The sequence below is a fragment of the Dermacentor silvarum genome, chromosome 9 (assembly GCF_013339745.2).
Source record: "Dermacentor silvarum isolate Dsil-2018 chromosome 9, BIME_Dsil_1.4, whole genome shotgun sequence".
In the NCBI taxonomy this organism is placed as follows: Eukaryota; Metazoa; Arthropoda; class Arachnida; order Ixodida; family Ixodidae; genus Dermacentor; species Dermacentor silvarum.
The window spans coordinates 147,543,339-147,559,568 of NC_051162.1; the positions used below are offsets into that span (position 1 = coordinate 147,543,339).

Consider the following 16,230-nt stretch of genomic DNA (forward strand, 5'->3'; position numbering starts at 1 on the left):
ACGTTAAACAGAAGGGGTGAGTGAGAGCAGCGTTTTTCCCAACGTGGCGCGCGGCTTTTTCCTGTGGAAACAGCAGGAGCAACAGAAGCCACTGCAAAACAAACATCTCATAGTCAATTAGGGAGCCAGCGGGAGCAAGAAGGGAAGAGCAGGCAGAGAGAGGGGAACGGGGGCGAATGGGCTCTCCCTAATGACGCGCTCTGTCAGCGTCGTCGACGTCAGGGCAGCGGCGGTAACCTTATTAGTCTTAGTAACGTGGACCGGAATCGAACGTGTTTTTGAGAACGCGTGTCGCGAGCGCCTGAAAGGTGGTGGTGGTGAAACTTTATTCATACAGAAAACTATGCGCGGTTTATTCCTGGGTGGTTCCCTCTGACAGAGAATCGCGGCTCGCCGGGCCTGAAAGGCAAACGCCATCCTCCGTCTGCTCCCTGGACGCTAATATATTATCCATTTCCGGTTGAGACATAAGAAACACGAGACTCGCACGAGACTTGCCGCGAATGTACAGGCAGTAAAAAGCGCGTGATGCGCCAACGAGGTTTGGGCCATATAACGAGCATCGGAAAACGCTCTCGTATCACTTAACGACAGCGGTACTTAACAATCGCGGTGTAATGAACGGAATAATCACTATCGGTCTCTGTTCACACACTTCCATCATTAGTAGAACTAGTCACCGACAAATGGAGAAGAATACATACGCTTCGGGATGTGTCCTGCGCAAGAGACGACTGATATGCAATGTTTAGATATATTACGAATCGAAACTATAGCGCAGCTCCAGAGATTTGCGTAAAGCTTACAATTGTGTGGCACGTAAATATTCGAGTTATGTCTAGCGCTTGTTCTGCCGACTGTTCTGGTCCCCGGTGACTTATCGCCGAATCCCCTAAGGATTGCGAAACAACCCATCAAGGTGGCCGGCCCCTCACGTGTTTGTTAACTTCAGCATGCTTCCCGGCACAGCGACAACGCGTCGCAATTAAGCCCCAACGCTCGCGCAGATGCGACATGAGACGTCCAGCGGGCAATGACAATCAAGGTGCCAAGCATAAGCTTCGTTTACATCGACTCGACACAGTCGGATGGAGTCAGAGGTCAAGTTGACGAGCCCGACCCGGAAAGGTCACGTTTGCGTGCATTTCGCTAACCGGGTTAGCCGAGTCAACCCGACGACTGCTGGCGAGTCGACAGAACTCGGAGGGCGCGGCCCGCTGAAGCCGAATACGTATTTCGACCCGATAAGCCGATTCGAGTCGACTTCATCGGCTTCACGCTAACGCAGCTGTACAAGTCGACGCCGAGAGGGCGTCCGCAAACGAACAACGACGCGAACGCTCACGCAAGTCAATTCCCGAAACAAAAACATCCAGCTGGCCCCGATAATGAAGGCGCCAGACATACACAAGTCGGAAAGAAGTCGCGCTGAGGTGTCCCCAGCGGACGCCCGAAAAACCAACGGCGGCTCTCAAGGCTAAGACAAAAAAGGGAAGCCGGGCGGGAGAGGAAGGCGAACGGAGTAGCGAGTCTTCTGAAAACTAAGGGCTGAACGAAGGAAGAAAAAGAAATGAGATGAAAGAAAGTGATACAGAGAGAATGAAACGGAAAAAGAAAGCGCCGCAAGGAATTTTCCGAGGGCAATTTGTCACCCACGAAACGATGACAGCGTCCGAGGGGAACGAGGACAGAAGACGAAGCGACGCCACTTTACCGCGGCGCGTTCACCGCAGGGGGCGAAACGAGAAAAAAAAAAAGAATGTGTCATCATCGTTGCTCGGCGAAGTTTCAAAAAAAGTTTTTAAAAACACAATAACGAACGCTTGGTTCCCTTTTGTTCTTCTGTAGCCAACTCCGCTTCATAACGTTCCGGCGTTTAGCCCCACCTTTTCTGTCCACTGTCTCGTTTTCTCGTTGAAAATTGCCTTTTTCAGAGAGAGAGAGAGAGAAAAAAAGAGGGGGGGGGGGGCAGAGCACACTCGCGTTTCAATTTTCTTCCCTCGAAATGACGCGGCCTCCTGACTGAAACAACGTGGGCGCCAGTAGCTTTTTTTCCCCTTTCCCCACACCCACATCTAGGGATACGGGCGAAAATATTTCTCTCACCGGAGCCACACCGATAAAAACTTCGTTCCGGTGGGTGAATCTGTCTTTATGGTTCCATTTATTCGACAAACAGCTCTAAACGGTGTGTGCCACCAAGAAATGCGAACTTGCTAGGATCACTACTAACCCGTTGAGAAACATAATGAAGCTATCATTTGCGGAATCAAAAAAGTAATTGTCAATTGTCAAAGAAACATAGGATTACGTTTTGTGCTTACTTTCAACAATCTCACGAGACGAGAGAAGCGTACACGCATGTGTCTTTTGACAAAAATTTTGAAAACAGCGCTGAAGGGCTCCATCATTTTCAAGTCTTGCTTACAGCACAATTAAGCAACTGAAGCTATTTTTTCCAGGAGACCAACGTTGGTATCTTTGGCTAGAGGCGACGCTACTTTCAATTGCGGATGAAGAACGAAAGAGGAGAGGGTGGCGATGGCCAGACGCCGTACGAAAGAGGAGAGGGTGGCGGTGGCGATGGCCAGACGCCGTACGCGTCGCCAAAATTCGCGAGAAAGAAAATAGCGCATCCATTGAGAAGTTCAGATTCCAGCTGGACATACGTATAGTCAAATTTAACGAACGAGGTAGCCAGTAAGTTAATATTCAATTAATGAAAAAAATGCCCAGGTGTCCTTAGCTATCACCTAAGAGACGCGAAGGCAAAAGCCTTGTAACGCCTAAAGTAATTCAGCTTAGTCCACTTTAATCCACCATAATCCTCCTTCGTCCACCTTAATCGACCTTAATCCACCCTAATCGACCTTAATCCACATTAATACTCAATCCGATAACTAATAAGTCATTAACTTTGCTAATCAGTAATCATCTCTCATAAACGACATGCTTTGGCTCGCTTCTGGCCTTCTTTGGGTAACGTGACTTTCTGTACCTCACAACGCGACCTTGAAACAGAGATCTAAGGCTTTCGCCTTAAAAGTAGTCGTTGAATAGGGATTCCGCTTGATGTCTAGGTGTAAGCACGGCGTAGTGCTGGGTGCACGCGCAGCCCTTGTCGACCCCGCGAAGTGCATGCAACGTGACTCCATCGCAACGCATTAAGAACACGACGTTGCCGGAACGTTCGGGAAGAACGAGGAAATGGCAGAACTCAATTTCAGTAACGTGGCTACCAAAGCAGTCACCGGCTATAAGGAAAGCGCACGGGAATTTTCGTTTTAATATAAAGGAAGCGTAGAAGTAATATTAGACGCTCCCCTCAAATAACTAAAACGCATACAGGTATTATGTGCGTTCCATCTCCAAAATTAGCTCTGGCTGCTTGGATGATGCTTCACAAGAGCGCGTACGCGGCGTAAAGTCCACCGTACAATAATATGCATTGCCACAGATTTTGAAGCGTTAAATTTGGTTCCGGTATTGTATTCATGTAAAGAAAGTGTTTTTTCTTTCTTCTTTAATTCTTTTCCTTTTTTTCTTTCGAATTACTGCCAATCGCTACCAATTCGGTGTGTTATAGTTGCACCATATATATTACCTTTCGGAGCAACCACAGTCCCTCGCGTTATCTTTGGATTCGCATCCATGAGAGGAATTCTACGTTTCTTCCGACTACATCCTTATCGTCCGCGAGCAGCAGTTTTTGCTCACGCGCACGAAAAGTAAGCACGTGACGTCAGCCTCGAGCAACGAGTACAAACTGAGACGGAGCGGTCATCACGCGCACGCGGCGCGTATCAGCCAGAGAAGGAGGGAGACACCGACCTCGGCTGGTTCCGGTGGCCTTGTCCCGGAGCACGTTGATCTGGTAGACGGGCCCAAAGTCCTCGAACATCTTCTTCAGGTCGCTCTCGTCCCACGACCGCGGAATCTGGCCCACAAACATCTTGATGGCGTCCGGGTCAGGCTGGTCCTTGCCCACCGGAGAATTCATCGTTCTGCGCGAACAAAGAGGAAACAGGGGGGCACTCCGGTCAGTCAGCCATTCGGCCGCGCCACGTGAAAGGAAGCGCATGCTTACAGTGAAGAAGACCTTAGACGGGAGTTTTAGTATAGTGAATACAGTGGTGGAGTAAGACGTATGCAGTAAAACTCTGGGGACTAAAGAAAACGAAAGCAGGATAGTGCATTTTTTGCAGCACTTGCTTAAATGGGGTAATTAATCAACAATGTTTGCCCTGAATGAGTCCATTTTTGGCATTTATATTCAAAATCATGAATTACCCAATTATTACCAATTAATAATCTATCATGCACATTACCAAGACACTTCCAACATTTGCACGTCTAATATTCACATCTTCGACGTTCTCTATTCCAGATCTTCATATCGCCCTTTTCCTGCCCATTAGAACAACTTAAAGCGTGCACTGAGCGTCAAACGACAATGTCACGTCACGGACGCTCCAACTCGGATTCCTAGATACCCTGGGTAGTATAGGAAGAGGAAGAAAGGTGCAACGAGAAAGACGAAGAACAACACGGTCACACTACAGCACACGCGAGACATCCGCGAAGACGTAACCGCGTGTAGTTGGCTGCAATTTCTCTTTGCACACACCGTCAACGTGCCAGCAGCCAAGCCGACGCACGAGGCCACCGTCATTCAGCAGTAGCGACGGGGAAGTAAACGAAACGCGCCCGACGAGAGAGACGTCGTATCTCCACTACTGCGTCGCCTAATATTTTGGAGACGGTCTTTGATTTCTTGTGCACCTTAAGCCGTGTGCCGCAAAGCACACGTCCTCGCGAGTTTTGGCCCGCACCAAAACAACGACCCGTTGCCATCTTCAGCCTCAGCCACGACCGCACCCTTCCCAGTTGACAGGCCGCTCCGAGCAACATTTCGCCAAACACAGCAGCGCTCGCGAGGACACAGTCCCCATTGGGAGGCTTAAACCCACACCACCATCCGGAGAGAGCCCGAGAAGAATGCGCGAAGAGGAACAGTCTGACCTGTATAAACTAGACAAACTTTATTAGGACCGACTATTATACTGCTTCCATCAAGCCTGTTCAACTAGCTCAGCAAAAAAGAAACACAAATCCAAACTCAGAATGACCTTAGTTGGATAGACAGACTGACTTGAATTGGATAGACAGACTTGACTTGGATAGACTTCTACCGACCGAAGGACCGATCAAACGTGTACAGATTAACTGAGAGATATTTTCAGGCGGCACAAAGGTGACTGCCTTCCAGCTATAGTGGCGCAGCCACGTGGAAACAGCATTCCCTTTCAGTAAGACTCCTGGCGGCATGAAACAACCAAACCCACTCGCGTAAAACGAAAGAAACATCACTTACACATGGCCTGTCGACCCCCCCCCCCCCCCCCTCCCCACCTTTCTCGCCCCGTACACGAAACCCCAAAACGGCTGTTACTAAAAAGCTAAGTACAGCCTGCTTCGCTGCTTTAGTCTCGCCGCATTTTCTAGAGCTCTCGCGCTTTGTTCAGCCGCGAATTGGAGCGTTATTACGAGGATCATCATTATCAGGCCCGCCTTCTCTTTCCATTCTCGTTCCGCTATCGTCGTTAATCTTCCAAAGTGCAGAGTGCTTCCGCACTTACGAAAAAAAAAAAACTGACAATGCACTCTCTCTCTCTCTCTTCTTTTCAACGAAAATTACGCCCAAATCTTCGTGCTATATTCATTCTCCCTCACTCGCCTGCGCCCATAAGCCACGTCTGCCGGGGAGATATGCTTCCATCTTCGCCTGATTAATGAGCCGCGCATCGTCGTTCAAATTCGACGTGGGTCGATTTAATTTCCCCAGCGAGCTCAGGTGAATAACCAGACATCGAGAAAGAAAGAAAGAAAGAAAGAAAGAAAGAAAGAAAGAAAGAAAGAAAGAAAGAAAGAAAGAAAGAAAGAAAGAAAGAAAGGCTGGAGAAGTGAAACCTCTTCTCAGATTTTTCTCTTCTCTCTTTTCTTTCTTTTTACCAGGCCTCGGCAAGAGCTGGCAGAAGAGCCGTTGCGGAACATCAAAGACAGAACGTATCGCTCGATGGCGTGTACGAGGCGAGATTAGCCGGAGAAGAAAAATAAACAAACTGCAAGAGCGAACGGACGAGAGAGCGGCGTTGGCGGAGCGGAAAGCCCACGCACGGCGAATCGAGGAGGAGGAAGCCAGCGCGAGGAGCACCACCAAAGAATGATTATAGAATAGTATTAAACCTCTCATTAACTCTCGGTGGAATAAAAAAAAAACGCGAGAGCGGAGTAAACAAGAAACTATACGCTTCGAGTAGGTGGTCTGAAAAGCGCCTCCCCCCCCCCCCCCCCTCCAGATAAAAAAAAAAAAAAGAACGATGGGCGACAGCGTGTCAGTTCCTCCTGAAGTTCTGAAGAAGCGGCAGCGCCGACTAGCACCTCTACGTTTCCTGCGCAATATATACACGAAGAAACACAAAATAGCCGCAAGAATTAAGCAGGACGAAACAGCAGGAAATAAATGACACACCCAAAACAGCACGTGACCGCCACTCACACGGGTAAGCAATTACCTCGTAATAAATACAGCAATCTTTTCTCTTTTCTTTTTTCTTTAAAGCACGTTGGCGGTGCTATAACCGCAAGCGATGACGTACGTCGACGCGATGGAAAGAAAACTTGACATCCAACCGAATGAAGCACGAAGGTATACAGCTACCGCATGTCAGAAGGAAAGCTTCCAAGTTGACGAAATGTTCGTCCTGGTCCGGGATTCGAACCCGGCACAAACGAGGAGGTTGCCTTTTCTGAAAGGTCATGGGCATGCTTCTCCAAGCGAGACGCTTCTTCACCACAGGAAGGTCAATTCCGGCTCGATTCGATCTAAAGTATAACCATCATTAAAATGACGACGGTACTGCACCGCCAACGCACGCAGACCGTACCGGACTCCAGCGCCTCGCCGCTAGCGAGGACGTTCAAAATGTGCCAAGGAGCCAGGGCGTCCAAACCACCCTGTGTAATACGACGCCTTTAGCAAAGGACTCCTACAGCAAAGCAAAAAACAACGCCCAGCAACTTCTCAGTCCCACGGCTGGCCGTAGCAACGACCAGGCTCGCTTTAATTACACCGGCGCACAGCCACCAACGCAGCGATGTTTGACGCCGGCTGTCGCCCCTCTTCATAATGAAGCCCAAGACGGTGCCGTGCGCGCTTGTGCCAAAAGGGGAGAGGGGGGTGAACACGCAGAAATACGCACGGAAGCATTAAGAGCCAAGGCAGGGGTGTCCGCACGCAGAAACAAAGCCCGAAAGAAAAGGGGGTCCGAGCAGGCGACGGTAGTGGTGGGTGGGGGGGGGGGGGGGGGGGGGCTGACAAAAGCTATTAGAGAGCGCCCTAATGGGACCACTTCTCCCCTCCTTTAGGCGCCGGCACGCTATTATAGCCCGCAAGAAGGCAAACAAACAGAAGAATGAATGCGTAAACGGTTCCGGGGTCGTCTCTCCCAGTTGGGGAAAAGTTGGGGAGAGCCGAAGGGAAGCGGGTCGGGGGAAAAGGGACAGCCAAACTTGGAAGCCGTGTGGAGGTAATAATTTCGGGAAAACTTTGTTACCCGAAATTCTCGCTCCTCTCCCCACCTGTCAACGGCGGGCTCCTCGATAGAAGCGCATGTAGTATGTAGAGCAAACGCTAACCAAATCTCGCCACATATTAGACTATAGTTGGTCCAATGTGGGGCCTACGTTATCCGCATTTGCAGTGGTACTTGGTATATTCGGGCGCAACATGACATGCACCACGGTCGCCAAAATAGGAACTCGCGACGCCGACGTTTTTTCGCGTAAGCAATGTTGAAAGAAAATGACAAAATGTTTCATATGAGCAGCAGTTGAACGCGCTTTGCTGAAAGAGGTGTTCAGCAAGACCACACGTTCGGCGGGTAAGTTACGTGGTAAACACGAGCAGGTTAGGTTTCCGTCGACCACGTCGCAGGTACTCGTTTATTAAAAAAAAATTAAATTATGGGGTTTTAGTGCCAAAACCAGTTCTGATATGAGGCACGCCGTAGTGGGGGACTCCGGAAATTTAGACCACCTGGGGTTCTTTAACGTGCACCTAAATCTAAGTACACGGGTGTTTTCGCATTTCGCCCCCATCGAAATGCGGCCGCCGTGGCCGGGATTCGATCCCGCGACCTCGTGCTCAGCAGCCCAACACCATAGCCACTGAGCAACCACGGCGGGTTACTCGTTTATTGAAGATCTTGTATTCCCTCTCATGTTTATTCACGTCTGCAGATCCGCTGACCTCCGGCGGTACGACGCGCCGAGCTCATCCAGTTCTGAGTGAACTCCGCACTGAAAGCGGTCACGCAGATGAATAGCGCCGAAATTTCTCGAATCAAGAAAGGGACTCGGAACCTACGTGCGAGAGGCTACGGCTTCCTCTTCGTTCAGCAGACACGTAACTACTACCCGTAATACAGTTTACCAGCCTGCAGCCCTTCGTCTCAAGCGAGATGCAGACGCACTATTTATTCACACACTTCTGTCTACATGGTCAACAGCCTTTATCACGGCGCAGAGTAGATGGCTACCCGAGTCAACTTCAGGCCGACTTCACTGCCCTTCCTTAAACTTCTCCACGATCTATCTGCGGCTTAGACCGCAGAACCAAGTCACATACCGAAAACCGCAGTAAACATGCGGTTTTCCACGGCCACCCCTAACATTACCACCAGGGCTAGCGCGTGCCTCTCATTAGGCCACAAACAAGCACGATGCAAGCACATGCTAAACTACTCGTTCCCCCGTAACAAGCGCTTCATTCAACGACGCACTCCGTGGACGCACGCTAACGGGTGAAGCGAAGCAACCGCGGGTTGCGTATGAACGCCAAGACTTCTAACGACTGAAAACTTTTTCCGGCGTCAACAACCCCGCGGCACCAACGTCGTAAAGTTTCCCGCAATTCTCCGCGAAAAACAAAAAAAAAAAAGAAGAAAGAAACGTCGCAGCTATAGCCCGGACGCACCCTTAATTTTCGCCATCCTCCGAGCGCGAGCCTTTCCAGGTCTCTCTCTCGCGCGCGCGCTATATTAAGACTGCGCGTTGCGGACCCGAGTTTGAGCGGGCGGTCGCGTTAGCCGGCCCTCGGAGGAGGAGGAGGAGGAAAAGGGACGCAATTAATCTGGGGCCGGCGCTGCCGGCTGACGCCCGTCTTTTTTGACCGGCTCCCCAAACCCCACGCGTCGTGTTCCCTCGGCTCCCGGCTTGCTTGGTCATCGCGCCGGCGTTATTAGCGCGGTCGTTCTTCGGTCGGCGCGCGTACACCTCAGCCAGCTGGGAGGAGCAAGGGAGGGAGGGAGGGAGCAGCAAGCCGCGTGTAGCTGCGGTGTGCGCGCGCATTTCATCTCGTGGCGCGCGCTTTTCCCCTCGAGAAATTGCGCGCGTGGCCGCTGTTTCACTCGATGCGCGTTACCCCCCAGAAAAACCACCTCGGCGACGCGTCCCGAAAAGCACTATCGCGGCGCCGGCGTACCTGACGGCGAGTAATTAAGAGCCCCGTAATAAGATGTCGTCACTTCGCTGACTCGTGAAGTTTCGAGCGTGTGCGAGGCGAGATGCGATTTGTTTGGGCGTTTATTTCGTTCGAGAAGCCGCAGCGCACTTTTCGTCGGCGGCGACTTTTGGTCACGCGCTGGTTAGCGCAGGATGGGGGGGGGGTGTCGCGTGACTTGCCGCAAAGCTGCGCACCGCCACTGACAGGCCCCTCTTTAATTGGAGCGCACTGCGTTGCCACAAAATCTGTACAGGAAAGTAACTTTTATTTATTTATTTATTTATTTATTTATTTATTTATTAATTTATTTATTTATTCACTCAATTACCCGAAGGCTCCAGGGCATTAGAGACGAAGTGGGTACAATGGTAATAAATAGAACAGAAACAATCAAACAGTGTGTGTGTGTGTGTGTGTGTGTGTGTGTGTGTGTGTGTGTGTGTGTGTGTGTGTGTGTGTGTGTGTGTGTGTGTGTGTGTGTGTGTGTGTGTGTGTGTGTGTGTGTGTGTGTGTGTGTGTGTGTGTGTGTGTGTGCGTGTGTGTGTGTGCGTGTGCGTGTGCGTGTGTGTGCGCGTGTGTGCGTGCGTGCGCGCGTGTGTGTGTGCGCGTGCGCGTGTGTGTGTGCGCGTGCGCGTGTGTGTGTGCGCGTGTGTGCGTGCGCGTGTGTGTGCGCGTGTGTGCGTGCGTGCGTGTGTGTGTGTGTGCGTGCGTGTGTGTGTGTGTGCGTGCGTGTGTGTGTGTGTGTGTGTGTGCGTGCGTGCGTGTGTGTGTGTTACACTAATTATTGTTATTATTATTCAGTTCCAAAATATGTATAGTATGGACATAAATGCAAGTAAGCTAAGAAACAGGCTGGCAACTGCCACTAAGAGGGGCACAACGTCTGCCTACTCTTCAGGAAGACAAGGGTAGAAACAAAAATTGATGGGAAGAAGGGAACTAAAGAGAAACGCCACTTCCTGTTTACTTCCTACGCCAAACAATGACCATCACCTGTCAGCCAAAGTTACTCCCGTATTCGGGAATGCGTCTTAAGAGGAAGCTTTAGCTCGGGCCCAACTGCAATGCCGCCTAATTAAATTAACGTAAAACGCAGAAATCCCTTTCCGAGATGACCACTATGCCGATTTTAATGACTTTTTTTTGTATTTGAGAGCGGAGGTTGACTTCTAGTGACAATTGGAAGCAAAATTTCGAATTAGGGTTGATTTTTTTTTTAACGAATACTGCCGAAAATCGGTGAATTTGAAGAAAAAATAGAAGCGCGATTTTTACAAATCCGTAACTATGCACCAAGAACAGATATCGCAGTTCTGTAAGCTCCATCCGTTAGTACATTCTGAGCGGACACAGTTGATATATTCATTTAAGCCCTACGTGAATTCCTTCAATGTTTACAATGGTTCTGCAAAAGTATTGCTCACATATTAGTGGTGTATATAAACGGCATGTATAATATATCAAACTTATCCGCTTTAGATGTACTACTAGATGCGATTTACATAATTGCGATATAACTTTTGGTGCTAAGTTACGGAGCTGTAAATTGATAGTGTCATTTTCTGAAATTTTGCAATTTCTAACTTTTTTTTTTCAGTCACTAGGTTTTCACTTTTTCCCTTTAATTGCAACAAACATAATCAAATTTGGCGCAGTGTTTGTCGAGAAAAACAACTTGTCCCAATTCCCACGTATTCATTTAGACAGGCTCCCCCTAGCTAAAGCTTCCTCGACATGAAAGCCACGACTTGGACTAACCCCCGCATTCAGAAATGAATATCAACCTGAAGCCCGCGTTCGATTGATCTAAATCAAGCCTGGCGTAAACGATTCCAAGACGCTCACTGCGTTTCCCTCGCAAAGCTCGCGACAGGCCGTCACTTAGATCAAGTCGAACATGGACTTCATGATGAATTTCTGAATCTGGGATTTAGTCAAGTCCGGCACAAGATTTAACGCCTAACGCGAACGCGCCTAAAGAAACGCAATGAGCCTCTTGGGCACGATCACTTCAGGCGTTATATTGCGCCGCCCTTGACCAAGTCAAGTTGCGGCTTCAAGTTAGCGCGCATTTCTGAATACGGGGCTGAACGCCTTCCGCGCCTGCAAAGATCGCTTTCCCCCATGATTTGACTGCGCTAGGAGAAACCCAACTTGTTCGGCCAGAGGACAAAATAAATCGGGCGAGAAAAAAAAATTTACCTCTTCGAAATGGCCACGTTTATTCTGTCTGGTTCTATTTGCTTTACAATCTGTCGGGTAATTCTCCCAGGGTCTCTGCTTTTCCCTATTCGACGCGTACGAAAGTCCTCGGCCAACAGAAGAAGAAGCGCTGACTAACGGAGCGAAAACTATTTCGATCTCATTGTTTGCTGGACAGATAAAAAGGAAAGAAAGAAAGGGAACTTCGGTGGCACCAACATAATATTTTCCGAAGACTAAGTTTTTGTTATGCTTGAACGAGGTCGAGACTTCTTTTTTTTTTCTTTCTTTTAGCTGGTTATTGAAGGTGCACAAAATCAGACGCTAATAGCAAAATAATAAAAATTATGCAACGAGAATCGATAACAGGAGAATGGGTAGAAGAGGCAACAATAGTGGCCCAGAGCACTTGGAAGTTCTTGCTGCAGAGAATCTTTTTTTTTTTTTTCTTTCGATCACATTATGCAATCCTTATTACAGCCATAACCCTGATCGATCGATCTGAGGGCTACCTGAACTTTCGCGTGACGTAACCGCAAATGTTAACGTCACGACGCCCGTCATGACGTAACCTCATGACGTTCATCAGGTAGCGCGCGACATAACCTGACATGCATCTTGTCAACACATCCGAGAATTAGGCCAGCGCATCGGTAGATACGTGCCCGGCACCTCTGCGATTTTCTAGTGACAGGCCATAACCGCAAATGGCATTAGTCAATTGGTGTTTCGGCATGCTAAAAGAGGGTGGACGAAATATGCGCCTCTACACCTCACTTTTCCCCCTGTAAATGCAGCTTTCCGCAGCGCTCCGCAGCGTTACAGGAAGCACACCTTCAGCAACATCCAACTGTTCGTAAAGCCAGAGTCATCTGACGGTAAAGCCTATAACATTGTCCTTACACGCATGCCAATCGAACAGCCACAGAGATTGCTACATGAAAATAAAACGCGCACGAAAAAAAAATGCGCGCGGTCAACGCTGGGCTGCCCCCGCGCGAACCGCACATCATGATTCAGCGTGCCGTTTTGATCCACTTTCGTCTTTTCAACTAGCTACAATGTACCAACTCGAATAAGCAGCAAATGAGAGCCTTAAACGCATAACCTACAACCATAAGCCAGAAGCTCAGATGATGAAAACACGACAGTTCAATTCAGCCTCGCTGGAAACCCACAAACAAGAGAACAGAGAGCATTCGTAAATATCCAAAAAAGTCAGGACAAACGAAAAAGCGATTCACCCGAACAACTCAACTTCAACCTAACAATCCATTCTCTTCTCTGCGGTCGCCGCTCCAAAAACAATATTTGAAAAAAGAATTACAAGGTAGACGCCACGCCAAACTAGCCTTGCGGACCAAATCTCGTCAGGGGAAGTCATAGGATAAATCCGTACAAGGGAAAGCAAACAGCGCTGTTCATCTCGTTTCAGCCGCGCGACCGAAAATAATCTACGGGCTTAGGCCAGACCGTTCGTTCAGCCCATGGTGAAAACAGGAAAAAAAAAAAAAAAAATCACGGCAAGCTGCATCCAGCCCCAGCGCCCTCCTCAAGCTCTAAAAGAAACAAGACGCTAAATGAAAGAAAATCTCTAACAAGTTTATTATTTCCCCTCTCAGAACAACCATCTACCGAGTGCATGCCTTATATTTGTTTTCCGCTATTTTAATCCATCGATCCTTCTACAGGTATCAGCGAACTTTATCCCTGCTGATCTGGCAAGTTAATCTTATTTTGCCAGCAGTACCCGCGCCGTCTCTCTTCTCCGGCGGTCCCCTTGAGAAGATTTACTTCCGGTCATCGTTCCTCCCTCCTCTTTTCAACCTCGGGACTCAAAAACAAAGGAAGGCGGAACAAAGGCGACGAAGAGTGACAAGAAACATTTCGTTTAGTACGGCACGTCCTTCCCCTCCACTCCCGCCCGCGGCCTTCGCAAGGCTAGGCGCTCGCGTGCAGCCAGCAACGATCCTCCTCCTCCACCTCCTTTTGCCACTCTCCTTCCACCGCTACACCCACGGTCTTCAACAAAGTTCCGGCCCCGCTAATCCCGGGCGGCTTAACGCTAAGTACGTAAAAGAACGCCTCCCATCACGCTCTCCAAATCCGGCTATCAGGACAAATTAACTTCCGGCTCGCGGCGATACTTCGAGGCAACCCGGAGGACAAAGAAAAAAAAAATATATGAGGGAGGAGGAGGAGTAGGGTGATAAAAAATGGGTCATGCTCGTCAAGCACCCATCAAGGCGGTGCAGAAAGAGAGAGAGAGAGAGAAATGTAGAAAGGGCTTTATTTATGGCCAAACGAAGGAGTGGGAGCTTCGTGCTGCCGAAAAACAACGAAAAAAATATACGATATGAAGGCCCGAGAGAGAGCTCCACTGTTATTAATCCCCGAGTAGGCGCGTCATGGCGACCACGAGGACAGGGGAGAAGCGGATTAGGCAGTCGTTAAGAAGGAATAGGCAGAAAACAAACAAAAGAATAAACAACTGAAGGTCAGAGACGACGACTTCGAACCGAGCAAGGCCTTTCTCTTTATTTTTTAATATCATCAAATGATATTAACAGCAGCAAAATTAGCCCTTATCGCGACGCTATCACCGTTTCAAAACCAAGCGATTGATAGGGAGACAACTAGTCTAGGTGGTGTTGCAACAGCGCAGTTTCGAGAACACACTAGTCGCATCAATGCGCGGGGGTAATTCAAGAACTCCAGTTTCGAAACTAGAACACTGGAAAACGCCAAGAGAATCCCGCACCAAACCAACTTAATCGACGGAACACAAGCCATGCGAAATCACCCCGCCCGTTTCGTCACGTCGTAGTGTTGCCCTCATCACTGTCTCGGCAACGGTAAATCACATCTTGGATTCAACACATAAGCGCTTCACTGCAAGATCGCGAGACTATGTTTGTATCACAGAGAATACAATTATTTTCCGTACCTTCACGGAAATATGCCGGCCCCTCCCATCCCGTGCCGTGCCCTTTTAACTCTTGCGCCATCCGGCTCGCAGAACCATGCAATCGGTCATTTTTACCCACTGCCAAAGACGAGTAAACTAAATAACGAGACATAATTGTCAGTGCCACCCGCTAATAACAGGCAGCTCTTCACACTTCTCACTTCAGTAAATACCTACTTGTTTATTACGCTAATTATCGCCTACATTTTTGTTATTTATTGTTTTGTGTGTTCCGCTAGCATTATGCCGTGGCGACAAAATTCAAAATAAGTCAGAAAATATAGTACAGTACAAAATTCACGGGTTTCATCATAAACATGATATCAGAACATACATTTAGTTACAAGTTGAGTTACTGAAGTATCTGGAATTAATTAGAATTAACGCTGAGGCGCGAGTGCCACTAACAGACACCTAAGTCAAAAATTCGGGTCGCCTACCACTTTTTTTTTATTGTTTTGTGTGTTCCGCTACCCTTATGCCGTTCCTTACGAGTTCTTGTTAAATTATTTGCCTGCGTTGAAAAAAAAAAGCCTGTATAATGCTCCTCGCTTCGGCAAGAGTAAACAAAAAGTAAATGATGGTGATAAAGCGATAACACATTCATTCCCATTCGCGACGACAGCAATACGAAGCAGAGCCAGCACGTGACGCGCAAATAGGACCGTCGCCTCGAGCCGAAGCGCAGCAAAGCTGTATTCGATTCGAGCTCTCTGTCTCTGGGAACGTGCAACCGTGTTTTAATTCCCTGGAGACGCGAACTTCTGCATCGGCGTTATTCTAACGCGGTGTCGTCATTCTTCTCGGCAAGCGAGGGTCTTACGAGACGTTTACAGTTGAACATTAGGTCGCAGGGTGACGCCACGTCAGCTGTAACGCTGTAACTCCGGCCGTAAGGCAACAAATGCAATCAACGAATGCCAGGCTTAAATCAAACAGGCGACAGTTCAGCGCGTTTGCCTCTCTCTCTCTCTCTCTCACACACACACCCTACCCCCCGTGGCCCCTACCAAGATGGCGCTAAGCCGTGCTCCCTCAAGGGCTGCAGAAGATGGCGCCAACATTTCCCTTTCCACACGAACTACTTACTACCCAGATTCTTATAAGTAGCATTTACGGCATTTCCACAACATAGGGCAGGTCAATTTTGAATGAAAATTACAAATAACACAGTCACGCGATAAATAAAACAAGAATGAAACTAAAAATGCTACAAAAATTCTGAGAAGTGTCTACTAATGCGTAGGCATTCTTTGGCTCGGCTGTTACTTCGCTTTTGCTTACCTGCTTTTCCTAGCTTATGCATGTCTACCCATCGCTTTTCGGGTGCCAATGAAATGAAATTCGTGTACTGAACGGTGTGGAGATGAGTTGCCAGGAAGCTGCATGGCACGTTCAAAGCGATCGTGTCAACTGAGCCGGAACGCCGTCAGAAACGGTTTCACCACAGCAGTTGTTTTTTTCTTACTTTTTTGTTAATTTCATTTTCTCTTTT

The 16,230-nt window shown here is 48.6% G+C and overlaps 1 protein-coding gene across 10 annotated transcripts in view; it reads right to left on the minus strand.

Annotated features, from left to right (window-relative positions):
* The window catches only part of LOC119464516 (CUGBP Elav-like family member 2), a 521,231-nt gene that overhangs the window by 422,250 nt on the left and 82,751 nt on the right, over positions 1-16,230 (minus strand). For all 10 annotated transcript variants that reach the window (XM_049655498.1, XM_049655499.1, XM_049655493.1 and 7 more), the window contains one exon: positions 3,832-4,004. In XM_049655498.1, the coding sequence (XP_049511455.1) occupies positions 3,832-4,000 (169 nt within the window). In that variant the 5' untranslated portion in view covers positions 4,001-4,004. The remainder of the gene's footprint in view (positions 1-3,831; positions 4,005-16,230) is intronic.